Raw genomic sequence first — 26,508 nt, 5'->3', positions numbered from 1 at the left:
GAAGGAATGCTCCCAAAGGCCAGTTCATTGGTGCTGGACCCTCACTGCTGTCCCCTGGACATGTGCAAGGCCCCTGAGCCTCCTGAGTGTTGGTTGGCTTGCTGGTGGCTCCACACCAACCCTCTCATACTCTACCACCAGCTTGATGCTCTGGCCTGTGAGAATGGCACTTGTGTTGTAGATTCTGATTTTCCAAGGTTATTCCACCAGTCACCTGCTCGGTGACTACCCCAGTCAGGTAGAGAGCCTGGCGCCATGTTGAGAGGCTCACAAGCAGGTGGTAAGGGGATGCTCAGGGATAAATGAGACGGAGGACAAATAGATTCACTGAGGAAACAAGAGAGAAGAGTGTTGAGTGACGAGGTTGAGAAAGAGGAACATTCAAACGGGAGATGTTTGAAGAAGATTCAAACTAAAGCAAAGGCGTGGTCTGTATCCGGATCTGCCTGGAGTAAGCAGCAGCCATCTGTTTGGCAGAACCCTGTAGGACTGCCATGGAGAGGCGGGTCAGATCTGGACCAGGAGTGTCCCAAATGCACTGAAAGCATTTGGAGTTTGTCTTGAAGACAGAACACAGTTTTAAGGATCATAGATCCTACCTTAAATTGAGGCGCCATGGAGCCTGTGATTAGGAAACACACAGCGCAGGAGAGATGTTTAAGATATGTATGTGTGTTGAGGTGATTGACACCTGTGTGCTGTGAGGGACTGGGGAGGTGACCACAGGTGGGTGCTGTGTCCTGCAAAGAATCCATCATGTCTTCTTAGCACTCATGAAAGTTGGAGTTGGATTTCCCATAAACCACATGGACACAATCCCATGGTGCCATATTGTAATTTTTAGATACAAAGGGGTACTCAAAGGGACCGGCCTTTGTAGATATTTTACTCTTCGTTGAGAAAGGGGAAAAGCTCTTACCATGTTTCACATAGGTAGATGGCTGTGAGCCTGAACAAGCTTCTACCGAAAGACAAGGCAGAGGGGCTGGGAATGTGGCTGAGCTGGTTGAGTGGTGGCCTAGCATATACAAAGCCCCAGGTTCCTTTCCAGCACCGCATAAACCTTGTGCACACCTGTGACTCTACACTTGCTGGTCGCCTTTCAGTTGCTTTAGTTTAATTCCATTGCGGTCATAGATCAGGCTTTGTTGGTTAAATGCCTAGGAACAGGAATTTGAATGATGATTCCTGGGGACTAAGGGAATGGCTTACAGCACTAGAGATCCGGGTGAAGTGGTCCTCTTGTCATTATGTAACGTCCTGGTTATCCTTTCCCAGTAATTTTCTTTTCTTTGAAGTCTTCTTTAAAATGATTTATATTATTTATTTGATTAGTATTTTCATAGAATATCTTTTTCTATCCATTTCTTTTAACATGCCTATATCATATTTGAGGTTTCTTGTAGTTAGCACACGCAAATGTTTTGGTGTTTGTAAGACTTGGTTTTTAAATTATATCTATGGGGTAAGCGTATGTACCTGTGAGTGCAGTACTCACAGAAGCCAGAAGAGGGCATCAGATTCCTCTAGAGTAGTGTTTCTCAACATGTGGGTCTCGACCCTTTGAGTCACATATCAGATATCCTGCATATCAGATATTTACATTATGATTCATGACCATAGAAAAATCACAGTTACAAAGTACCTTTATGTTGGGGTCACCGCAACATGAGGAACTGCATTAAATGTCGTAGCGTTAGAACAGTCGAGAACGGCTGCTCTAGAGCTGGAGTTACAGGCAATTGTGAGCTGCCTGGTGTTGTAGTAATAGGAGCGGCGGGGCTGCGTCCCCAGCACCCCGGCTGCCCACATGGCTAGCTTATGCTCCGAAATAACAACACACAAACTGTATTCGTTTAAACACTGCTTGGCCCTTTAGCTCTAGCCCTTACAGGCTAATTCTCACATCCCGATCAACCCATCTCTAATAATCTGTGAGCACCGGTCTTACCGGGAAAGATTCAGCATGTCTAACCTGGCAGCCTGCTTCATCGCGTGCGTCTGCCCGGGAGAGCGGAGCATGGCATCTCTCCTGAGGCATCTGCTCCCAAGAGGAGAGCTGTGGAATCTGAGCTCACTTCCTCTTCCTCCCAGCGTTCTGTTCTGTTTACTCCTCCCACCTATCTTCTAACCAATGAGGGCCAAGCAGTTTCTTTTTATTTAACCAATGACCTTCCTCCATCATGGTGTGGATGCTGGAAACCAAACATGGATTTTTCTGTAGAAGTGGTGATCACTCTTAACTGCTGAGCTGTTTCTCCAGCCCTGGTCATGTTTTCTTTTTTAATCCAGTCTGACCCTGTGTGCTCCTTAATTGAGAAATTTAGACTACCTTAATTTAATGTAATTCATGATATATTTAGTTCTATCTGCCGTGTTATTTTCTTCCTTACAATTTATTTTTATTGTTTTTTTTTAAATTACATGTATGTGTGTGTGTCTGTGTTGAGGTACATATATGAAAGTGTAGTGCCCACAGAGATCAGAGGCAATGATGTCCCCAGAGTTGGAGTTACAGATTGTTGTGAGCCTCCCAATATTCTGGGAACTCCCACCATGCATGGGGTCCTCTGCAAGAGCAGACTCCTTGGGCCATCTCTCTGGCCCCTGCCGTATTCTTTTCTTCCTGCCCCTCCTGGGTTTTGTTCCTCTCATTTCCTTTTTCTGCCTTTTTGGTGTCCTTAGAATATTCTGGTATCTTTGTAATTTATTAATTGTTTTGTAGTGGTTGCTCTGGGCACCAAAGTGTACATACTTATATTTTTAACAACCTAAATATTTAACTCTGAATGGAGTCAACGTCACCATGCCAAGCGGTGTGTTCAGCATCTTCCCACCACACAGGGCTCTCGACATTGTCACATTATGTCATGGCTGTCATACAGATGATGGTGGCGATCTGGAAAGCCATCTCCCAGTGCATCCCCTCCTGTTATAAGTGAGACCGCTGGACTTGGCTGCTGAGCATGCATACAGTGAGCTTGGCAGCCTCTAGGACATGCTGAGGGATTTAACCCTCTGTCCTCAAGTGTCTGCTGGCTTTCTCCAGGTGCAACATCAGCTACTTAGAAGAATGGCTTAAAGATAAGAACTTGCAGAACAGTTCAGCCAAGGAGACGCTGGAGCCCCTCTCTCAGGCAGCCTGGCTGCTCCAGGTCAAGAAGACCACAGACAGCGATGCCAAGGAGATCTCAGAGTGCTGCACCTGCCTGTCCGCTGTGCAGGTGAGTGGGTGGGCTACTCCGGCTTCTCTCTGGACCTCGAAGGAGAGATTCTGAGGCATTTCCCACCATAGCTGGCTGTGTAGCACCTGACCCTAAGTCACTTCTCCTCTTTTACCTGCTAACTATTTGGTGGGTAGTGATTGCAGGCCTCACGGCATAAATGTGTGTTTGCTCTTTCCTTGTGCACTAGTTCGAGTGGGAGCTGGGAGCCTGGAAGGGGAGAGTCCCTCGCTGCCATCTGACTGTGGTTGGTCTCTGTGCACTCTCTATTCTGCTTGTGTTGTTTCCTATTCTCTTGGAATAGACAGCACATGGCTCCAGAGACAAATTATAGTCTACAAGAACCGCCTGTGCCTCTTGAGGGTTCCTAACTGTCCAGAACTGTTTGCTCTTTTCCTCGGTCTGATTCCATGTTCTGTCATGTTCACAGATCATAAAGATCCTTAATTCATACACACCTATAGATGACTTCGAGAAAAGAGTCGCTCCATCCTTTGTTCGCAAAGTGCAGGTGAGCTTCTTATGGGCGCCCAGGTTAACCTGACCCTGTTACACTCTGTAAGACACTGATATTCGAGTAAAATGATGTGGTCCAGTATTAAAACGTGGTTGTCAAGCACGTGGAACCTCAGCTGGTGGCTTTTTACTCATTCCCATCCTGATGAGAAGGGAATGGAAACATAAACCAGGACCCCGGTGCTGTGACCGTTAGCGCCTCTTAACGAAAAGATCATTGTGTGTGTGTGTGTGTGTGTGTGTGTGTGTGTACAAATATGCCACAGCGTGTGTGCATGCATCCCACGATGTGTGAATAGAGATGAGAGGACAAATTAAAGGCGTCCATTATCTTCATCCGTCTGTGGGTTCCTGGGGTTGAACTCAGGTTGTCAGGCTTGGCAGCAAGTACCTTTAGCCCTGGCGCCACTCACCTATCAGCTTGTTTTGAGAAGTAGTGCCAATGAGCAGAGCCCGGTGGAAACAGACCTGCGGACCCATTTTTCTATGACCATCCCCAAAGTTTCCCCTGGTGAACTGGGGGGATCTTGAGGATCCTGTAAACCCTTTCAGGAGTCTGCAAAACCCTTGCTTTTTTCGGAGCTGTGCCTATAGGAGGCAGAGTTTCTTCATACTTCATCCAGACCTACGTGGTCACTGAATACAGAAGCAGGCATCACACCAGCTCACTGAATACGGAAGCAGGCATCACACCAGCTCACACCAGCTCACTGAATACAGAAGCAGGCATCTCACCAGCTCACACCAGCTCACTGAATACAGAAGCAGGCATCTCACCAGCTCACACCAGCTCACTGAATACAGAAGCAGGCATCTCACCAGCTCACACCAGCTCACTGAATACAGAAGCAGGTGTTACACACTCGTCTCACACCAGCTCACTGAATACAGAAGCAGGCATCTCACCAGCTCACACCAGCTCACTGAATACAGAAGCAGGTGTTACACACTCGTCTCACACCAGCTCACTGAATACAGAAGCAGGCATCTCACCAGCTCACACCAGCTCACTGAATACAGAAGCAGGTGTTACACACTCGTCTCACACCAGCTCAAGACCACAGAACAGCAAACTTCCCGCTTCTCACTGTGGGTTGTTTTGTTTTGTTTTGTTTTTTATTCTGAAATTTTAACTGTGTTTCAACAAAACTGCTATGTTCAATTTAATGGACTTATTAATATTAAATGCTATTTTAATTGCTACTGTGGTAAACATCACTAGTTATACCCACATATACAAGCCCTTTGGAGTCCTCATGGTTATCAAGAGTGTAGCAGAAGGCTAGAGTGCTGGATCAGCAGTCACAAGCACTTGCTGCTCTTACAAAGGACACAAGTTCAGTTCCCAGCACCCATGTCATGAGGCTCATAATTGCCTGGAACTCCAGTTCCAGGGAATCTGATGCCCCCTTTTGGCCTCTGTGGGTACTGCACACATGGGGCATACACACATAGACACATATATACTCATATCAACTTTTAATTTTTAAAAATGCATTTATTTGTTTGCCTCAAGTCAGGGTTTCTCTGTGTAGCCCTGGCTGTCTCACTCTGTAGACCAAGCTGCCCTCGAACTCACAGAGACCCACCCGCCTCTGGCTAAAGGCATGGGCCACTGCTCCTAGAAATTTTAAAAATTTAAAGAGTAGAAAGCAATCCTGACACCAAAGAACTTTTCAAATAGTAAAGATGTAAATGAATTTTAAAAAAATGTAAAACTTGAGATCCAGTGACGTCTGAGCTTAGAATTAAACCTTGGTATGTACATAAATACAGAAGAATAAAATGGACCAGGCAAATGGCTCAGCACGCAAAGGTGCTTGCTGCCAAGGTGCTTGATCCCAAACCTTTATGGTAGGAGAGAACAGACTTCCTTTCCCAAGTTGTTCTCTAATCAAGACACACACACACACACACACACACATGCAAATAAGTGTAAATTTTAAAAAAGACTAAGAATAGTTCCAGTCAGCCTGTCCTGTGAGGAATGGCTTTTAGAGTGTAACAATGAGAGACTTCCTGGAAGCTGGCTGGACAGGAGACCCTAATAGGCTTGTCTCCCTGGAGCGGTGCACTCAACCACCCGGGGTTGCCTTCTCTTCTGATGGCTTGAGCTCTCTCGAGGAGGCAGAGCTATTGAATTTCCCGGGCTCTTGACCTCCGAGTAGTGGTGAACCAGAATACACTCATTCTGACTCCCTCCCCTTGGTTCTGACCTCAGGCTCTTCTGAATAACCGGGGTGACTCTTCCCAACTGATGCTGGACACCAAGTATCTTTTTCAAGTCACGTTTCCTTTCACGGCTTCTCCGCACGCCCTGGAGATGACCCAGATCCCCAGCAGTTTCAAGCTCGGCTTTCTCCGGAGACTGTAGCAGGAGAAGAGATGGACACAGGTCCCCTGGAGCCCGGAAATGGACTGCAGTTTAAGGAGGAAAGCCCACACCTCACCTGTCTTTGGAGATGTCATGCAGTCGACTGGGCTGGGAAAGGCTCTTGCTTCTGATCTCGGTGGCTATTGCTACAACTTCTGAAGACTCAGTTTTGTTCCCAATGCCTTTGTTTACTCCACTTTGTGGCGGGGACCTACCCCCACCTGCATATACAGGAGTGAAATCTGGGGGCTCCCCAGGTTTCTAAGGTTCCCATGAAGTCAAGAGATATGTTTGAAGCCACAGGCGAGTTCCATGCCTACACCTTCCAGGAAAGAATCACCCTTGGCCACTGGAACAAAGTCTTCTTGCCCCATCGCTACTGGCAGGAAGGGCTCGTTAGCTCTTCTTACTAAAGACACCCCTGGATTAGAAAACTCTTCACTTTTGACGATCTAATGTTTAAGAGAGCATTCGGTCTGAGAGATGGGCATGGTAGCACACACCTATAATCCTGGCACTCAGGAGGATGAGACAGGAGGATAACCTCGAGTTCAGTGTCAGCCTGGGCTACAAACTAAGAACCCATCTCAGAAGAAAAGAAGAGCATTTCATGTATATATCTATTTAAAACAAATTTACTAGCAAGGCTTACTTTTATACCATTAATGATCTTTTCTAAAGAATTTTTTTAAAAATGTACCAACCAACATTGAGGGTTGTGGTTTCAAGACAGGGTTTTTCTGTATACCATCCCTGGCTGTCCAGGAACTCGCTCTGTAGACCAGGCTGGCCTTGAACTCACTGAGATCCACTGCCTCTGCTTCCCAAGTGCTGGGATGAAAGGCCTGTGTCAGTAGCTGTATGCTCACCGTCCTGCCAACATAATTTTTATAATCTCATTTAATTTTTTTTAAATACAATTACTTCTTTTAAAACTAGATTTAGTTGTGGGGTCAGAGCTCTGTGATAGAGCAGTTGGCCCTGGGTTTGACCCCGGTACCGCACACACACCTAAACACACATTCATTCACACACAAGCATACACATGCAACTTGTGGGTTCTTTTCTTTAACTAATCGGTTTTCTAATATGCTTTTTAAATATCTTCATGAAAGAAGCTGAAGATTTGGGCAGGCTAATTTGAGAAATCTAATTTTCCATTGTTTCGTTTGAACCAGCTACTCTTTCCCCCAAACTATTTCCCTTCCCTTCAGAATGCAGCCCTTTGATGGGCACCCCTGGCCCATAGCCAAGACCCAACGCTTCTATGCACCCCAAGCCACCTGACCGCCCTTTCGTCTGATGGTCTCGGGCAGCGACTGCGACACCACAGAATGCATGGTCATCTCTGGGTGATTATGAAGCAGAGCCACCGACAAACGTGTGCCATCCTACTGATGTGCGGTACCCGGACAATGAAAATAGAACTTGATAATGCTTTAATAAAGTAAATTATCAAGCAAATCTCATGCAGTTATTTCCACCACTGTGAATTACATATCTTCTTACTGCACAGTTCTGTGTCCTTCCTTTAAACAGGAAGATATTAGGATCCTACAAGTCACAGTGTGCCACCTGACGTCAGTAAACACAGGGCGGGATATGTCATGAGTGCTGGCTGTGTCTGGGATTCCCTAGCTATCAAATGAGGGGAAGCAGGATGGAGTTGCTGGGTTTCTGCTCCTCTCGCATGACCTTAGTGCCCACTCCTGTCCCTCTCTGCCCCATGAGGAGTCAAGCTCACGTTCTTGCTCTCAGCCTCGGGCTTTCTGTCCACTCTAGCATTACCTGGGTTCTACACCAGAAACCTTGGCCACGCTTTCTGCTGATCTACGAGTTCCTGGAGGACTAGACCCCATCTCATTCTACATTTTATCTGTATGCCAGGGTGCTGGGAGACAACTGAATTGGCAAGGTCCCGTGGAGATGGCAAGGGTTTGAGTGTAGAAGTCAGTTTGGAGAGCTTGTTTGAGGACAAGACTTGGGGATGTTGGTAAGTTTTTGCACAGAGGAGAAAGAGGACGTGTTTACCCCATGGCCTTGATCACTGTGAAGGCAGGAAAGAAGGCCAGTGCTCAAAGATGATCTCAACACAAAAGGTAGGAGCTGTCAGGCTTACTCCATGGAGCAGAGGTAGATACACAAGATCAAATGAATTCAATTCTGTCTCCTGCAGGGAGCAGAGAAATGGGCCCAGGAAGGAATTTAGCGGAGTTAAGAGGGATCCAAAACAGGTGGAGTGGCAGAGGGTTCTCCAGGTGAGTGTATGCTAGTGAGTGGCCCATGAGTGTGAGTGTATGCTAGTAAGTGGCCCATGAGTGTGAGTTTATGCTAGTGAGTGGCCCATAGTGAACCTGAGTATGCAGATGGGGAGGAGCAGTCCCTGAGCTGCAATGTCGGATAAAGAGATTAGGTGACCAGTAGCTCAAACCTTCACAGTGCCTCAGTAACCTCCCCACTTTCTGCCAACCGTCCCAGGCGATCCTTGCTCTGTAAGGTACGTACTCATTCACCTTGGGGGACTTGGGTTTTGTATTACACAGCAATGTCTGGACTCCAAGGTCACAGGAATTTCTCTGTGGAGGGTGCCCAGTCAGGAGGGTTTGTGTTCCGGTTACTCTGTATATGTCTATTCTAAGTTTTTTACAACCTTCATGACTTTATTTCAAAATCATAAAGAGATTTTAAAAGGCAGATTAGTGTTGGCATCAGTAACAAATTAAGCAACTTTAAAATAATCTAATTGGTTTTCAAAATTGGTCCAGCTGCAGTAGTGTAACAACCAAAGCCGTCGAGTGCAGTTGATGGAACAGATAGGGCACCACACAGGTCTATGAGATACACCTGCTCCTGCCTTAGCCCCCGTTTATTATATTCTGTTGCTTGAATCCAGTCCGCTCCTGGCGAACATCGGATTCTTCAGCTTGGGGCTATTTGTGAGCAAAGCTGTTATGACAGTCTTACTTTTTCTTAGGAAATAAGTACGCATTTCTGTTGAATATATACCCAGGAGTAGAATTGCTGGGTCTCACATGCACACGCATGCACAAACACACAGACACACAGACACACACACACACACACACACACGTTTGTTTACCATCAAGAGGTCCCACCAGCCAGTTCTCTAAAGTAGTTGTATTGCCCTCGCTGGCAACGAAAGCAAGTTCCTACATCCTTGCCCACACTTTGTATATCAGGGGTTTTGTTTTAGATTTATTTTTAATTAGGCATCTGCCCAATGGTGGGGAAATAGTGCAGTTGCCTGCAGAGACCAGAAGAGGACGTTAGATCCCCTGGGGCAGGAGTTGCAGCATTGGTTCCCTATATGGGTGTTGAGAACAGGACTTAAGTCCTCTGGAAGAGCAGCAAGCACTCTTAACTACCGAGTCTTCTTTCCAGCCCCAGTGTATCAATTTTTTGGATTTTAGGTATTCTAACCCAATCAGCAAGATGGCTCAGCAGGTAAAGACACAAGCAAACCAAACCTGAGAACCAGGGTTTGATATTCAGGACCCACATGGTAAAAGGAGGAAACTGACTACCTAAAGTTGTCCTTTGACCTCTACACACACTAAATATAGTAAATTTTAGGACTTCTCATGTGTAACGAGTAGTGCTACATTGTGGCTTTAGTCTGTGTCTTTAACGACTCTGTATGACACCTTTCTGAGCCCTCCTGACTAGCCTGATTCGAGCAGTACCTCTACAAATACCTTGCACGTTTTAAAAAGGCTTGCCTGTCTTTTCATGTGTGTGCAAGGATGTGCATGCTGTCTTCACTGTAATTTAACTCCAAGCAACCCGATTCCCCCAATCCCACAGTCTCTGAGCTATCAAAGGCTTTCTCACTTCACCACCGCTTCCATCACCCACAGATGGACTTCTGACGGTCTGTGTGTCTTAGACTCTCATGCAATGGTCCCTGTGGACTTCTTGTCTAGCTCCTTTCACACCGAGATGTTTCCAGGGTCTCCTTTATTACTGCCAATGACTGTCTCTGGAACATACTGTATTTTCTTTTCTTTTCTTTTTTTTTTTTTAGGGGGGGGGGGGGTTCGAGACAGGGTTTCTCTGTAGCTTTAGAGCCTGTCCTGGAACTAGCTCTTATAGACAAGGCTGGTCTCAAACTCACAGAGATCCGCCTGCCTCTGCCTCCCAAGTGCTGGGATTAAAGGCGTGTGCCACCACAGCCTGGCCATACCATGTTTTCTATGCCTCTTCTTCCCTTGGTGGACATTTGAATTCTTTGCATTATTTACCTAAAAATAATGCTACTTCAAACATGCATATATGTTTTCAATGCAGAGGACTTTTTGTTCTGCTTTTTTTTTTTTTTGGTAGTGCTGGGGATTGAACTCTGGGTCTTGCACACACCAGGCAAGCACTCTACCAATGGAGTTACACCCCCAGCCTACCCTCCCAATTTGTTTCTGATATTTACTTTTTATTTTGTGTGCGCATGTGTAGACATGAGCATGCCACACATGTGGAGGACAGGACGACTTTTGGGAGTCAGTTCTCTCCTTCTACCTAGTGGGTTCTGGGAATCAAACTCAGGCTGTCAAGCCTGGCGCCTCCACCCACCTGTTAAGTCATTTTGCCAGCTCTTGCACACCCCGATTGTTTAAACTGCTTATGCTTAGGAAGACCCTGCAAGAGAATGGGAAGTGTGAACGGGCCCAGGACCTGCCATTACAGGATGGAGATGTGGTTCTTTTCATGTCCTTCTGTTCCCAATTATTTATAATGAACATTATAAACAATGCCTCTGACTTGGATTTAGACTAAGTAATCCCAGAACCACTCCCCACTCCCACCTATTCCTATATGACTTTTGTCCCTAGAGATGCTCTCAGCCTTCAGTCCTTGAGAGTCACTTCCCCTTAGAACATAATCTCTTCCTCTGGGTCATCTTCCCATGGTAGTTCTCTCCCCGACCTACTTCTGGGTGAGCAAATCCCAGGATGATGTTCTTAAGTGACTTTGTTTCCTAATGCTATTACCTGACGTCTCAGCTTGACCTTGAGACCGGCAGGAGCCCCTGCAGGGCTGGGAAGTAGGAGACATTCTCCAAGCCCCAAGCACTCGTGTGTGTGTGTGTGTGTGTGTGTGTGTGTGTGTGTGTGTTCATGGGTGTGCATGTGTGTTCATGGGTACATGTATATATGCATATATGTGGACATCCTTAGGCATCCTTCCTCAGAAACCATCTATCTGTTTTTGAAATAGGATCTCTCTCCGGCCTTCGACTAGGCTGGCTGGACAGTGAGCACCAGAGATCTGTCTGTCTCTGCCTCCCCAGCTCTGAGGTCACAAGCGTGTGTTAGCACACTGGCTCTGAGGTCACAAGCATGTGTTACCACATTGGCTCTGAGTCACAAGCATGTGTATACCACCACACTGGCTCTGAGTCACAAGCATGTGTTACCACATTGGCTCTGAGGTCACAAGCATGTGTATACCACCACACTGGCTCTGAGGTCACAAGCGTGTGTATACCACACTGGCTCTTGTTTGGATTCTGGGGATGAGAGTGAAATCTTCATGCTCACACAGGAAGCACTCAGTGGCAGAGCCATCATCCCAGGCCCCTTCTGCTTTCTATGACTCACCCTTTGTGACAAACCTCGGTGCTTGACTTTGGTGAGCCACGCTACAATTCAGGCTCAGCCTCTCTCTCTGACTGAAACCACTCTGTTCGCTTGACTACCACAGGATGTCTGCCTTCCTGGGAAGAGGCAGTGGGCGATGTCAGCTAAGCCCGCTTGTAGCTGTCAGTATCTTGTCCCTTGTGGTCTCTGTCCCTAAGGGTTTGCCTTCTACCCCCTTGTCGCCCCACTTTCAGGTTGTGTTTGCCATACTTTTGCCCAACTCCACAGTTCGTGGTTTCCCTCTCTGACCCTGTGGTGACTCTGTATGGCACTCTCCCTCCCAAATATCTCCAGTGTCACCGCCACCCAAAACACAGCTCTCTCAAACTCCCCTTTGTTGGCATGTTCAGTCCAGTGTTCCCATAATACACTCATGGTTAATTTCTTTGACTCTGAAGGTGGGGCTCTCTTTGGTACAGCTATCGATCTGCAGGACTGAGCTGTGACCCTTCCCTGTGACCTCCCAGTCCTCCATCTCCACAACCTCCCAAAGGAAATGGAGGCCTGACCCTAGCCATCTCCCCTTCCAGCCCAGTTCCTCCTCATCCCTATTCTCTGTCCAAGGCCACCCTGGCATCTCAGTTAGTCTCCATGTCTGGCCACAGCCCCCTCTGGCTCTTCTCTTCCCTTCCAAGGATGTCTCTGCTCCTGCCAGTGCTGCCACCCTCAGGTCAGAATGGTCTTGAAAGTCTCACAACTTCCTGCCTTGAGCCGAGTTCCTTCATGTACTGTCTCTTCTGAGTCCTGTGCCAACCCTACAAAGGTTGGTTTAAAGATGTTTATTTGATATATCAGTGAACAAAATGTCAAGGGAGTCATGTCTACTGACTGGCCTCCAGAAGAGACCAGAACCTGGGCAGCCCGGAACCCAGGTCCGTAGGCCCCCTGGTGGATCTGTTTCCCAAAGCCTCCATCCTCCCAGTTCCAAGCCAGGCTGTTCATGCAGTCACAGGTTGGGTCCCTGAGTGTTTGGCTGCCACATTTAACAAATATAAATGCCCACTTTGAAGGAAGCCAACACCACACATATGGCCTCCCTCTGGCTCAGGCCCATTTTCTGACTCTTGCCTTTAGTCCAAAATCTTACACCAAGGGGAGGAACATTTGTGGAAATTTCAAATGGCTCTCCAGGCTGAAGATGCTCACCGGGGAGGGTGCCTGCCTAGCACTCACGAAGCCCTGGGTTACATGCTTAGCACCTCATAAACCAGGGGTAATGGTGCATACCTGTAACCCCAACATTCCGGAGTCAGAGGAAAGAGGATTAAGAAGTTCAAGGTTATCCTCTGATACTATGATACTTGGCAAGTTCAAGGCCAACCTGGGCTCCAAGAAACCTTATAGTAAAAATAAGAAAGAGTTGGCAAGATTGTTCAGCGAGCAGGGGTGTCTGCCATCAATCCTAACGACCTGAAATCTACTTCCTGACTCCTTCGAGTTGTCCTCTGACCTTCATCTTTTGTGCCATGGCACATGAGAGTGTGTGCACATACACACCAACAAAAATGTGTAAGAAATGAAAAGCGAAAAGATAATGTTAAGAAATTAACCGTATTATGCACCACAATGTTTTCACTGTGCTCCAAAGGTCAGTTGTAAGGTGTGAGCAAGCTGCCCAAACAACCTGTGAGCAGTGTGCACGGCTGTCTGACTTTCTGCTTGATCAAATGAGCTGCATGTTGTGGTAAACCAGAGGCCGGCACTCACTGTGAGCTCTGCCCGGAGGTGCAGACCGAGGCGGCTTGAGGAAGAGGCTTGGGTCCCCAGAAGCACTTGCTACATTCCCACACCCTGCTCATTTCTTTCTGTCCTTCAGCCTCGTCTCCGGCAAGATGTGCGATCAGACCTTCCTGGTTAACGTGTTCGGCTCCTGTGACAAATGCTTCAAGCAAAGGGCCCTAAGGCCTGTGTTCAAGAAATCTCAGCAGCTCAGCTACTGTTCCACGTGTGCCGAGATTGTGAGTGCCATTGCTGGTCCATTTTGTTCTAATGCAAGCCCATGTGTGATAGTCGAATTACCTAGAGTAGGTTCAAAGGCTGTGTCCCCAAGCTCCTGGAAGCCTGGTGTAGCTCTGATGTTTGCCTAGGGTCCTGGCTTGCTTGCTATCTGAGGTAGTGGGGACACCAGTTGTCACCCACCTCCAGAGGCCTATTTTCCCACCTTTGAAATAGGAATGCTAACAGATTTGTACCCTAGGGCTCTGCGAGGGTCATATGAGGTTCTGGCTAGGTCTCCAACACACTCCTAACAAGCTGTTCTTCCTGGTGCTGATGGTTTTTGCTTCTGTCTCCTCCTAGTCTGTCTAGCAAGCCAGTAAGCTAGAAGAAATTCTGGTAGATAAACAATCCCGGGGGACCTATCTAAGCTCCCTGTCTTAACTGTTTGGACAGCTTGGCTGATCTTGCCCAGCCTAAACAGAGAGCAAAACTAAACTCCAGTGCTCCTGAGCTCAGGCATGCTGGCCCGGGGAAAAACTGAACAGAAATCCTGACTTCTTTTTCCAAAGCGCATCGAATCTTGTTCTTGCCAAAGGTGTCTATTCCCAGGCTTCAGATTACCAGCAAAAATGTCCTCAGCCCTAGGAATCAGTCCCTGTCTGGGAAGATCCACTAGGCTATAGGCAAAGCTGTGGCTCACCAGAGCCCTCTCCTGGTAACATGTGGTAATTCACCATCTCTGGATCCAACAGGGGTGACTGCTGCACACGCGTGGGTTACAGACATACACGTAGACAAACCACTCATCTACATAAAATAAACAAATCTATAAATTTTTAATTTAAAGAGGTGTGTTTATTTTATGTGTATTGGAGATTTGCCTGCATGTATGTCTATGCACCACGGGGCATAATTGAGGTGAGTGAGACAGAATAGGGCATTGGCTTCCTTAGAACTGGCATTACAGACAGTTGTAAGCTGCCATATGGGTGTTGGGAATCGAATCTGGATCCTTTGGCAAAACATCAAGTGTTCTTAACCACTGAGGCATCACCCCGGCCCCTCATTCTCTATACATGTACACTTATGTGGCCTGTTTTATACACCCATTTAAAAAGCTAGCTTTAACTGAGCTATTTCTGTATGCCTGTGTTCTGTTAAACTCTGATAAACTACTGCTGGCAGTACACATGTTCGATCCCAGCACTCGAGAGGCAGAAGGAGGTACAGCAATACGTCTGGGCCAGCCTACTCTACAAAGGGAGTTCCAGGACAGCCAGGGCTACAGAGAGAGACAGAGAAAGAGATAGAGTGACACAGAGACAGGGAGAATAAATATGGACGGTGGATAACCCTGTACTGAAGGAAAAGGAGAAGGGGGTTGTTAGTCACATATTGGAAGTCGCCTAGAGTTTCCTCCAGAGTATCTAATGCTCAAAAAAAACCTGGGATATAGATGCTAGGAAACAGGTTTTCCAGATAAGAAAATGGAGGCTTCCAGAATCTTGCCTAAAAGATAGCAATATCATTAATATAAATTATAAAATTAATATAGATTCCTTCTCAGGATGAGAAGGCCCCAGACTGGAGGACGGACAACACCGAAGACTGCTTTGGCACTGTTCCGTCCAGAATTCTCAAACTTGATCTTCCTTCCCAACCTAAAGGTCACAGAGGAAAAGGAAGAAGGCCTAAGCCCAGAGCCTGTTGGCGAATCAAACCGCTGGGTCCAAATCCTACCTTCCCCTCTTTCTGGACGTTTGATACCCGAGGGATCACTGCCTTTTGTGCCTGTTTCGAATCTGGGGGGGGGGGGGGGCGGGGGGGTGTCTAAAATTCCTTTCGGAGAAACTCCTGTGGGCATCAAAAGAGTCACCAAGGAACCTAGGCGCAGAGAAGTGTAGGTGGAGAGGGGCAAACGCAGTCTGCACGCTGCCACCAAATTCCCAAACTTAAGGAAACACAAACAAGGCTTCATTCGAGAAGAAAGGACGCCCCTGACCCCAGCAGAGTGCGCCATACACCCCTGCTTTTGTTGCCCCATCCCAGGGCCCAGGCAGCCAGAACTCATTTTTAAAAGAACGTTTCTGGCTAATGAGTTGTAACAAGGATAGGTTTCTGATGCATCCTGCTCCAAGTCCCCGGGCATGCAGAGTGCTGGGCTGTATCTCTTCGCCTTCACCAGGTTTCCCTGGAGCGAGGAAACCGGAGTTGGGACCAAAGCTTGTTCTCCGAGCCTCAGTTCCCCGCAGCCTCCACCCACGCCCACCCCGCCCCCTACCCCGGCCTAGCCCCGCCTGGTTCTCGGGAGGGCGCGGAGGGCGGAGCCAGGGAAGTCTGTCCCCGCAGCGGTTGCGTCACCGCCGAGGGGGCGGACCCGGGGAGGCGTTCGGGGTCACGGAGGCCACTGCTGCACCCGCCCTCTCGGCCAGCCCCCGCGTCGGCTCTCAATCTCCCGCTTTGCGTTTCTCTCCCGGCTGCATCCCGACGAAGATGGCAACCGATGGGCTGCACGAGAACGAGACGCTGGCGTCGCTGAAGAGCGAGGCCGAGAGCCTCAAGGGCAAGCTGGAGGAGGAGCGGGCAAAGCTGCATGACGTGGAGCGTGAGTGCGAACTGGGGGTGAAAGGGAAGCTCTCGAGACCTTCCGAGGGGCTGGCGGACCCGCGTGGGACCCGTTCCACCGCCCGGGGTGGGAGGATGCTGAGCCCCTCCCAGGGGGCGGGTGGAGAGGCAGCAAGCAGGTGTACCGGGGCGGGACCGCTTTACTGTTCCTCGTTGGGACTCTGCCCCCACCCCGCCGCCCCGGTTAGGTCTTTTCTCCGCGCTCCGTTTCCCGTGTCTCCCTTGTCCGTGGGGGTAAGGAGCCTGACGGCGGAGGGAAGCGAGACGCTCTCTGCAACCATCCGTTCAGCTGGCAGCAGGCCCTTCAGAAGCGTTTGATGGATGCCCTGGTTGATATAAAAGGGCCAGCACGGTGTAAATAAACTTGCCAGCGTGCCCGCATCCCGGTTCATAACAGGGCTGGGACTCTGGGTTAGAAGAGGGTCCCCCTTCTCAGGGAGGGGTGTTCCTCCGCAGAGCTCAGAATGGGGATAGTGGTCTTACCCGCTCACCCTCCTTTGCTGAGCAAGGCTTGCCAGCATCACCCCCTCCAACACACACACACACACACACACACACTTAATGTGCGGTGTCCTCACCTTCCTAATTGGTCACAGCCTTAAGTTCCATTTGGACAAAGGAACTGGGGTTCAGTATGGGGCCTTTAGCATTGATTTTCCTTGAAACTTGCTGGAAGAACAGAACTCTGGTTTGTCTTCTAGGGGTCCTCTGTTGTTAGAAGGGGAACACGCCCCTGTGAGGTTTTGAAATATGTCCAGATGTAGTAAGTTAAACTGTGAGTTGTTTTTCTGGTAACAAGATCAGGTCTGGTGTAACTGCTTGGAGCTTTGAGGGACCCAGGCCTTCCACACCTTCGTATGTGGCATTTACCCAGCGACTCCAAGATGACTGCCACTGCACCAGACTTTGTCTCAGTATCCAAAGCAGGAAGAAGGGAAGTGTGAACCCCAGGCTCTTTACCTTCTTAGGGAAAAAGCAAAAGTTTTCCCAGAATTCCTCTCCTCCCGAGATTTCTATTTGTACTTCATTGGCCAGAACTAGGCCATGTGGCCCCTGCCAGGGAGTCTGGAGAAAAAGGGAGTCAGGCTAAGCACGTTGCCACCCCTAAGTTGAGGGGAAGTGGGGAGTAAGTATGAGGGGCCTGGCATGGATCTCATCCTTCCCTTTCCTGAGCCTGTGTGCTGCAGATGGTGATGTTGTCTCAAGCTTGGTTTAATGCCTCAGACTCCTCCGTTTGACAGCTGAGGAAATGGAGACACTGCGTAGCCCTGTTGCTTGAGGGTTCTTTTTGAAGTCCCTTGTGACATGAGCCCCTCACTCTAGCACAGCCCTGCTCCCCACCCGGGGAATCTTGTCTTGCATCCTCTCTGTCTCTGACTTAGTGTCCCACTCTGACCATAGTCTCTCCAGGATCCTCAGGAGCCCTGGCTCTCGCCCGGACTCCTCAGCCCTGTCCTGTCTTTCAGCCCTTCCCTGCCATCAGCACAGATATCTCGATCAACTTCCGAAAGTCTTGCTCAGAGACCCTGATTCTGTCTGGCCCTCCTGCCTCCTCCTCAGCCCTGGGTGGCTCCATGCCTCCCCCACTTCCTCCTGCTGCTGAACCTCTGAAGCTGAAGAGGAGGCACCAGGAGGCCTCTGTGGCCAGGGGCTAAGTCACCCTTCATTGTCTTCAGGTTGCTCTCTACCCTGGCAATTGTCAACCACTTACCATTCTGTGAAGGTCTCCAACCCTATTCCTCCCCGACAAAAAATGAAAGGTAGAGAGCCCATTCCCTGAGATTATAGACCCAACCCCCATACACACCTGACCCCTCCTGCCTGGGGTCAGCCTCTTCCCATGCCTAGTCTCAGGGTCCCCCCACCTTATCTTTACTTTTTCCTCCATCTTTGCCCCCTGCCTCTCTGCCAACATTCTCTCCCCCTCCTTACACACGCACACACACACACACATACACACACACACCTTTCCTTCACTCACACAGTTTGCCAGCCCCTGGTGTGTCAGGCTCTGCTTGACTGGTCCGTAGAGATGCTGCAGTGTTGGTTCAGAGTCGGGTACTCAATAGATAAAATAAGTGCTGGGCTAGATGTGTGCTCTGGACAGAAGGGAGTGAAGGAGTGGGAATGAGCTGTGGGGGCGCTCAGAAATCCCCCAGAACCTGTGGCCCAGGGACTGTGGCCCAGCGTGGCTCCTAGAAAAGACCTTTGAAAACAGATTCCTTACCTGGATAAAGGACAGACTGTCGTGGGGAAGGAGTTTGAAACAAGACAGTAAAGCAAGGATGTGTGTGGCGGGGCTGGTGTCTTTGCTGTAGTGAGCCGAAGCTGAGGTAGGGTAATATGTCTGCTGTGCTGAGGGAAGCCAGGGTCCTGTCTGGAGAGGCAGGCATACACAGGGCCAGAGTTGGAGGTGGGGTTGCAGTGAGGAAGCTTTTGGGGTCTGGAGGGACACAGTGAGGTCTTGGGTGCTGTGTGTGTCCATGCATGTGTATACATCTATGTATAGAGGCCTGAGGTCAGCCTCAGATCCTTGTTCCTGTCCGCTTTGCTTTTTCAGGTAAAAGTCCACTCACTTTTACCTGAACCTTGACAAGTAGGCTAGACTGGTCAGAGACTTCCAGGGATCCTCTTGTCTCTGCCTCCCCAGCACTGGGATGGCAAGCACGAGCCGCTATGACAACTTTATTTACACTCAGGTCCTGATACATGTGCCATCTCCCCAGGCCTAGGACGTGAGCTTTGAAAAAGCCCAAGTGAACTGAACCACTGACATGTTTGGTTTTTATTTTTTTTTTAGGTTACTTTTCAAATTTTTAATTGTGCATGTCCACTCCCACAGAACAAAAAAAAAAAAAACAAACCATGAGGTATTGTTTAAGTCAAGATTTCCTTTAAAGGCCCCCCAGTGGGGCCAGTGAGATGACCGAACAGGTTTTGGCCAAATCTGAGGACCCTAGCTGTATCCATAGGACCATGTGGTTGAAGAAGACTGACTCCTGCAAGTGGTCCTCTGAGGTCCACATACGACACATGCACACACATACGATAGGACACACGCACACACATACGATAGGACACACGCACACACATACGATATGGTACACGCACACACATACGATAGGACACACGCACACACATACGATATGGCACACGCACACACATATGATAGGACACACATATGATAGGACACATGCACACACATACGATATGGCACACGCACACACATATGATAGGACACACATATGATAGGACACACGCACACACATACACACATACATATGATAGGACACACACATACGATAGGACATGCACACACATGTGATATGACACATGCACACACATACGATAGGACACACGCAAACACATACGATAGGACACACGCACACACATACGATAGGACACACGCACACACATACGATAGGACACACGCACACACATACGATAGGACACACGCACACACATACGATAGGACACACGCACACACATACGATATGGCACACGCACACACATACGATAGGACACACGCACACACATACGATAGGACATGCACACACATATGATAGGACACACATATGATATGACACATGCACGCACATACATACAATAGGACACACATACGATAGGACACACGCACACACATACGATATGGCACACGCACACACATACGATAGGACACACGCACACACATACGATATGGCACACGCACACACATGATAGGACACACGCATACACATACGATAGGACACGCACACACATATGATAGGACACACATATGATATGACACATGCACACACATACGATAGGACACACACATACGATAGGACACGCACACACATGTAATATGACACGTGCACACACATGCGATGTGACACATGCACACACATACAATAGAACACACATGTGATATGGCACATGCATACACATATAATATGACACACATACGATAGGACACACACATACGATAGGACACATGCACACACATACAATACACCTGCACACACGTATGATACGACACCTGCACACACATACGATACAACACATGCTCACACATTCGATACGACACATGCACACACATACAATAAGTAAACAAAGCGCTGTAGTTTTAAAAGAAATTTAAAGATGAATGAAACATCAATCCTGAGCTACAGCTCAGTTGGTGAAGGACTCGCCTAGAATGCACAAGGCCCCAGGTTCCATTCTCTGCAGCACATAAACCAGGCGTGCAGGCCTGTAATCCTAGTACTTGGGAGGTCGAGGCAAAAGGATCAGAAGGTCAGGGTTATCCTCAGCTACAAAATGAGTTTGGGACCAGCCTGGGCTGCAAGAAGCTTTGTTCAAAAACAAACAGATATATAAATAAATATGTTTAAGTCCATGTAGCAGACAGAGATGAGAAGTCTGGAAGGGAATGAGCAACTCCTGAATCGGACTCCGTCCTCAGCCCCGTAGCTTTAACACTCAGACCAGTGTGCCCGAAGTAGCCCAAATGACTTGTAGACCAGGAAGTAGCCTGCCTCAGTTGTGCAGCCAGGAGCTCCTACCTCCCTAGCCTCCTGCAGGGTTCTTCTCCCTGGAGCCCCCACCTTACCTCTATTTGCTGATACCGAGGGGGCCCTTGCTTCAATTTACAGTTATGCAGCTATGGCTTGTGTTGGCTTCCTACGCACACCATGCTGCACAGACTTCACGGTCTGATAGCTCATAGCTCGGGCTCAGAAGTCTCAATGGGTCAGTGGCTTCAGAGGCTCTGGGAGAGCCATTCCCCACATCCTGAGGTCATTGTGATCCTCAGCCTACAGTTTGTGTTCTTGGTGTCTCGAGGCTGTTCCGTGGCTCAGAGGCCACTTTATTCTGACCACTGCTTCTGGCACCGCCCTCTCTGGCTCAGTCTGCTGTCTCCCATGAAAAAGACCCTTAGGGTTACACTGAGTCTACCCAGATCACAGTAACATCCTCACAGATGCAAAGGCCCCTTGCCTCAGAAGGCGACGTCTTCACGGTTTCCAAGGATGTGAGCCTCATCGGGAGCCACGGATTCGGCCCGCCAACAGCCCTTAGATCAAAGAGGATCCTCTTCTCCAGCCTCAGGCCCCAGATTCAAAGAGGGCTCTTCTACCTCCCATTAGAGATGTGAACGCATCTGAGTCCCAGGAGGGCAGAGGGGGACACACAGGCTGGCATCACCAGAGCTGCTGGAGGGCAGCCAGGGAAGGTTTCCGGTACAGGTCTCCCCTCTCCACGTCTCACTGTGTTCTAGACAGCAGAGATGCTTTTTGTTTTTTTGTTTGTTTGTTTTTAAAGGCGTGCGCCATCACCGCCCGGCCTAGTACTGAATATTTTGTTTTATTTATTTATTTATTTATTCATTTATTTATTTATTATTTATACAGTATTCTGTCTGTTTGTATGCCTGCAGGCCAGAAGAGGGCACTAGACCTCATTACAGATGGTTGTGAGCCACCATGTGGTTGCTGGGAATTGAATTCAGGACCTTTGGAAGAGCAGGCAATGCTCTTAACCGCTGAGCCATCTCTCCAGCACGATGCTTTTGTTAAAGTAGCAAAATGGTAAAGACCAAGTACTGGTCAGTATGCCCACCTTGGTCTAGTCAGTGCAGAATGCCTAAAGGGATGTATGTTCTCTCGAGAGGGCTCTGGGGTGTGGAGAGGTTTCACTTTAGACCCATCCCTCATGTGCTGTGGGACGGATTGATTCGGGGTGGTGTCAAGACAAGAGGAGAAAGGTAGACACAACTCAACAATAGAGTCCCAGAGTTAGAGCGAGGAACGTTCCAGAAGGCGGGCTGACAGTGGGAAGTACTGGCAAGTCACAGCATCCTGGGCTGTGGGCACTTTATCCAGAGTCCCAGCTCCTTAACTGCAAAGGCAAATTTATGTAATTTTTCAATGCACAAATCCAGGTTCTATTTGGGTTAATCACAGGGTTTACCAGGCAGGACAGCTGACTGTTCTTTTGTGGAAGGTTTTACTCTCACGCTGTAGTTGGAGGCCTGCACCAATATGATCCTGTGGCTCCCGGGGAGATCCAGGCAAATCGTACTCTAGACAGACCTGAAGCGAGTGTGTCAATAGCTTAGCATGTTCTGAGGAAATACAGCCCCAGGACCCAGGCCGAGAGAAAGCTGCTGTCCCTGCAGATGGGCTCCTCCTGCCTCCTGCCTGCCCCGCCCTCTGGAGAGGGTGCAGAAAGCCAGCCTGCCCTCCATTTCCTGCCCTCTTCCTCTGCTGTGCGGTTATAGCTTGGGGCGAGCTCTCGAGGGAAAGCAAGTGTTTCTAATGGGTCCCCACACTCACGGGGGGGGGGGGCAGTTAGATAAAGCAGAGGAGGTGAAGCTTTGCGGCCCCCACCTGCAGGCTCCTCTTTGCCATACTTTGTGGATTACTTCCATGTTTATAGTTCTGTAAGCACTCTTGAGATTGTATTAAATGCATTGAGACACATTTCATATTCATTCCAATAGTTCCTCCTGTTACATACCACAGGAGCTGTTTTGGGGAGAGAGCTGAGAGACAGGCTCTCACGTATCTCATCCTGGTCTGTAACTACGCTCGGTAACTGAGGATGACCTTGAACTTCTGGTTCTCCTGCCTGGGCCTCCTACATGCCAGGATTCCAGGTGTGCACCCCCACAGCCAGTTAGTCAGTGTCGCTGATGGGAGATTAGTCTCCCAGAGCGAGAGATTATTCCCCGATCCCAGCTAGATGACTCTGATACTTTGATTTCAGGGTGTACACAGAGGCTCAGGGGAGCCTGATGGCTTCCATGGAACAGAAACTGCTGTCCTCCCGTTAGCCTCCCCCTCCCCTGAGATGTAAGGGAGCAGGTGTGGCTCAGTGGCCTTCCCCCTTGCTGGTGTGGCCAGCCTGGGTCCCAGCCACCCTCCCTCTGGAGCACAGCACAGGGCCTGGTTCCTGAAGGAGCTACGTCCCTGCATGCTGCAGCATTCTGATCTGAAGTCTCGTAACCAGACAGAGGTCAAGTTAGGGCCAAACTGTCTCTTGACTAACCTGTGACCCACTGATCTGGTTCCCATATGGGAATCCATGGTTAGGGTGTCTCCCATGCCTGAGTGTCATTGTCCTTGATTTTCCAAAGACTCACAGCCATTTTGAGTAAAGTTGATCCCCCTGTTGAAGGTGTATGCCTGTTCTTAAGGGCCAGAGTATGTGTAGAGAAAGTCCTCGGCCCTCTGAGGTTTGGCTTCCTCACCTGCAGAACTTTAAAACTGTGTTCGCAAGCTGTTGTACAAAGCCCCCCGCCCAACCCCAATGCAATAAACGCGGGGTATTGTTCACATATACCAAAAGTCTTGGTGTGGCGGCACGTGTCTGAGGAAGAGAGAAAGGAAGGAAAGGAGGGGGGAGTGGAGGGAGGGAGGTTCCTCTCTGTCTTTCCCTTATCCCAGTTCTCATGCCTCCTTTAAATTCAGGAGCTACCGGGCGGTGGTGGCGCGCGCCTTTAATCCCAGCACTCAGGAGGCAGAGGCAGGCGGATCTCTGTGAGTTCGAGACCAGCCTGGTCTACAAGAGCTAGTTCCAGGACAGGCTCCAAAACCACAGAGAAACCCTGTCTCGAAAAACCAAAAAAAAAAAAAAAAAAATTCAGGAGCTAATGACATTACCTGTGACAGCCTGCCAGTAAGTAGTTGTATAGCATCCTTTGGCTCCCTGACCTCATATGACAACCTGTTAGTCACTGTCACACTGCAGAGTGCTTGATGCCAGGGTATTGGCATGTCCATTAGTTCCAGGCTATGAGCCTCCTAAGAGCCAGGACAACCTATTCCTCTACCGAGGTATTCGGCATGGTATTTAACACCCAGTAAACCACACCCATCTCCCTCTCTTGGAGTCTCCGCTGCGGCTTCTGGTTCTGACAAGGCTTGTCCAAATTTTCCAGCAGTTTAAGCTATGTGGGCTCCAGCTGAGCAAGAAGGCAATGAAGGTAGTGGATGCCTTGGGCACGGGTCAGGGAACAGGTTCCTTTGGCTCAGCTTCTAGGCTGTTGCAGGCATGTCTTAGAGGGACCACAGGAGTGTGGTACAGCAAGCGCTGTGGTCCCTGCAGAGGGCTTTGCCTAAGAGAGGAGTTCCCTGGCCAGGTTCCTCCCCAGTGTCATCACTATCCCATGCTGCAGCCAGGGACAGTCATAGAAAGACAGATCTGCATCACTCGGTGACAGTGCACCGACAGGCTGCCGTCCGTGGGTAACAGCTGTTATGGGGGTGCAGACATTACATCATTCTGCTCTCTGGGATGAGTCCCCTTGCTGCTCCTGATTACGTCACACCTTTGGGTCTTTGCTTTTGCTTTCCTTAGTTGAGAATGCCCATTGCGAGCCCTTACATAGTCTAATTCTCTGAACACAGACATCACCCTAAAGCCCAGTGTGGCCTGCTGCTGTCTCTGCGCCTTCATTTCTGGTTTAGCAAGGGTCCCCTTTGTTCCAGGCTTCAGTAGCTCTCGAGAGGAGCTGATAAGGGACCAATCCTTCAGGAGGAGAGATGGAAGGCAGATGGCTGTGTGTGGCTAAGATGGGTTCTTAGTCCCAGGAGGCTCAAGCAGAACACACCGCTGTCTCCCTGAAGCTTGCCTGCCGGCCAAATCTCCTAACCAGTTAGCATTCCTATTGTAGAAACCAGTGTGTTCATTACTTCTTTAAAAGATATATATATACCACTTCCTGGAGGAACAGTCAGTCAGGAGGCAAAGGAGAAGTCATTCCTGCTTCCAGCCCAACCCCACAAATACATATTTAGCTCATTTCCAAATTTTCTTTTATTTCCTGATAGTTAATTTTTTGTAATCCTTTAATTCAATGCTTGCAAGATTTGGCAGATAGAGGCAGGATGGAGTGGGCTGGGAGTGAGTCCGTGTGGGAAGGGAAGACGCAAAGAGAAAGGATAATTGATAGTTGGGATGTGTTAAAATTGAAGTTATGTAATGAGGGCCCTCTTTTAGTTGCTGAAATGTCTTGTTTTTTTCAAAGGGATCTTGGAAAACTAGGCTTCCTCTAAAGCTGAAGCAAGAGAAGCTGCAGTGGTATGGGAATGGAGATCGATATAAAATATTAAACAGAACTACAGAGATGGCTCAGGGGTTAAGAGCACTGACTGCTCTTCCAGACAGAGCCCAAATCAGTTCCCAGCACCTACCTGGCAGCTCACCACAATCTGTAACTCCAGGGGACCTGACGCCCTCTTCTGGCCTCTGCAGGCACTGCATGCACTTGGTGCACATACATAGATGTAGGCAGACACATAAAAATAAATAAATCTTTAAAGAAATTAAATAGGACGTGGGGGTTTGTGTAAAAGGCCTGTAAGAATTCAGAAAATTAAGTCTGTTTTTTGCCTTTTCCAGTATGCCTTGTGAGGACTGTGTCTGCAGGAGGCTGGTGGTGTCCTTTTTTTGGTGGGGGCTTCAGCCTGAGCACTGAGATGGCATTTTGTAATTAATGTACGAGAGCATTTACCATTGAGCTTTTCTTTCATCTGAGTATTTTTGCTTCATTTGTTTGTTTTGTTTGGGGGCCAGGTTCTCACTATATAGCTCTACCTGGTCTCATGCTCACAGAGATCTACCTGTCTGGGCCTTGGGGGTGGGGGGCTGGGATTACAGATGTGCCCCACCATGCTGAAACATTGGGGCTTTCATTGGGACTTCTCTGCTCTTTCTTCTCAAGGGGCACTAACAGGGATCAGACTTTCTTGGAGAAATGACTGGTTTCATGATTGGCGTAGTGCAGGAAGCCTGAACTGGGGACCCCTAAAGATAATAAAATGCTGCAGGAAGCCACAAGAACCTGCGTGATGGGGCTTCTCCTGGGCCATGAGGACAATTTGGGCATTGGAATGCAGCACAGAAACGCCAAGAGTGTCGCTCAGAGCAGAGTTCTTTCCTGGGACACCCAAGGCTGAAGATGGAGCTTGGTGGTAGAGCGCTGGCCTGGTGCATGCAAGGCCCTAGGCTCATTCCCAGGGTGGGGAAAAGAAGTCATAGGAACTGACCTATGACCTGGCCCGTACAGTGGGACCCACAGAGGCCATGCTACTGTCACCAACACATCATGAGGACCAGGTGGGGAAAGCAGCCATTGCATGTGGAAGGAAGGATGGGCTCAGGAAAATCACCAGTCGACAGCCAGCTGGCG

General features: G+C 48.8%; 2 protein-coding genes across 7 annotated transcripts in view; both read left to right on the top strand.

The window, feature by feature from the left end:
- Window positions 1-7,565, top strand: part of Myo5c (myosin VC) — a 79,203-nt gene extending 71,638 nt beyond the window's left edge. For all 6 annotated transcript variants that reach the window (XM_041679735.1, XM_041679732.1, XM_041679733.1 and 3 more), the window contains 3 exons: window positions 3,050-3,224; window positions 3,655-3,735; window positions 5,962-7,565. In XM_041679735.1, coding sequence (XP_041535669.1) covers window positions 3,050-3,224; window positions 3,655-3,735; window positions 5,962-6,114 — 409 coding nt within the window. In that variant the 3' untranslated portion in view covers window positions 6,115-7,565. The remainder of the gene's footprint in view (window positions 1-3,049; window positions 3,225-3,654; window positions 3,736-5,961) is intronic.
- Window positions 7,566-16,050: 8,485 nt separating this feature from the next.
- The window catches only part of Gnb5 (G protein subunit beta 5), a 31,125-nt gene continuing 20,667 nt past the window's right edge, over window positions 16,051-26,508 (top strand). The window contains exon 1 of the mRNA XM_041679871.1: window positions 16,051-16,311. Coding sequence (XP_041535805.1) covers window positions 16,200-16,311 — 112 coding nt within the window. The 5' untranslated portion in view covers window positions 16,051-16,199. The remainder of the gene's footprint in view (window positions 16,312-26,508) is intronic.

This window comes from Microtus oregoni, unplaced genomic scaffold (genome assembly GCF_018167655.1).
Source record: "Microtus oregoni isolate MIOR12 unplaced genomic scaffold, Mior012 000032F_ref0000030, whole genome shotgun sequence".
Taxonomy (NCBI): Eukaryota; Metazoa; Chordata; class Mammalia; order Rodentia; family Cricetidae; genus Microtus; species Microtus oregoni.
This window is presented reverse-complemented; position numbering and strand designations above follow the sequence as displayed.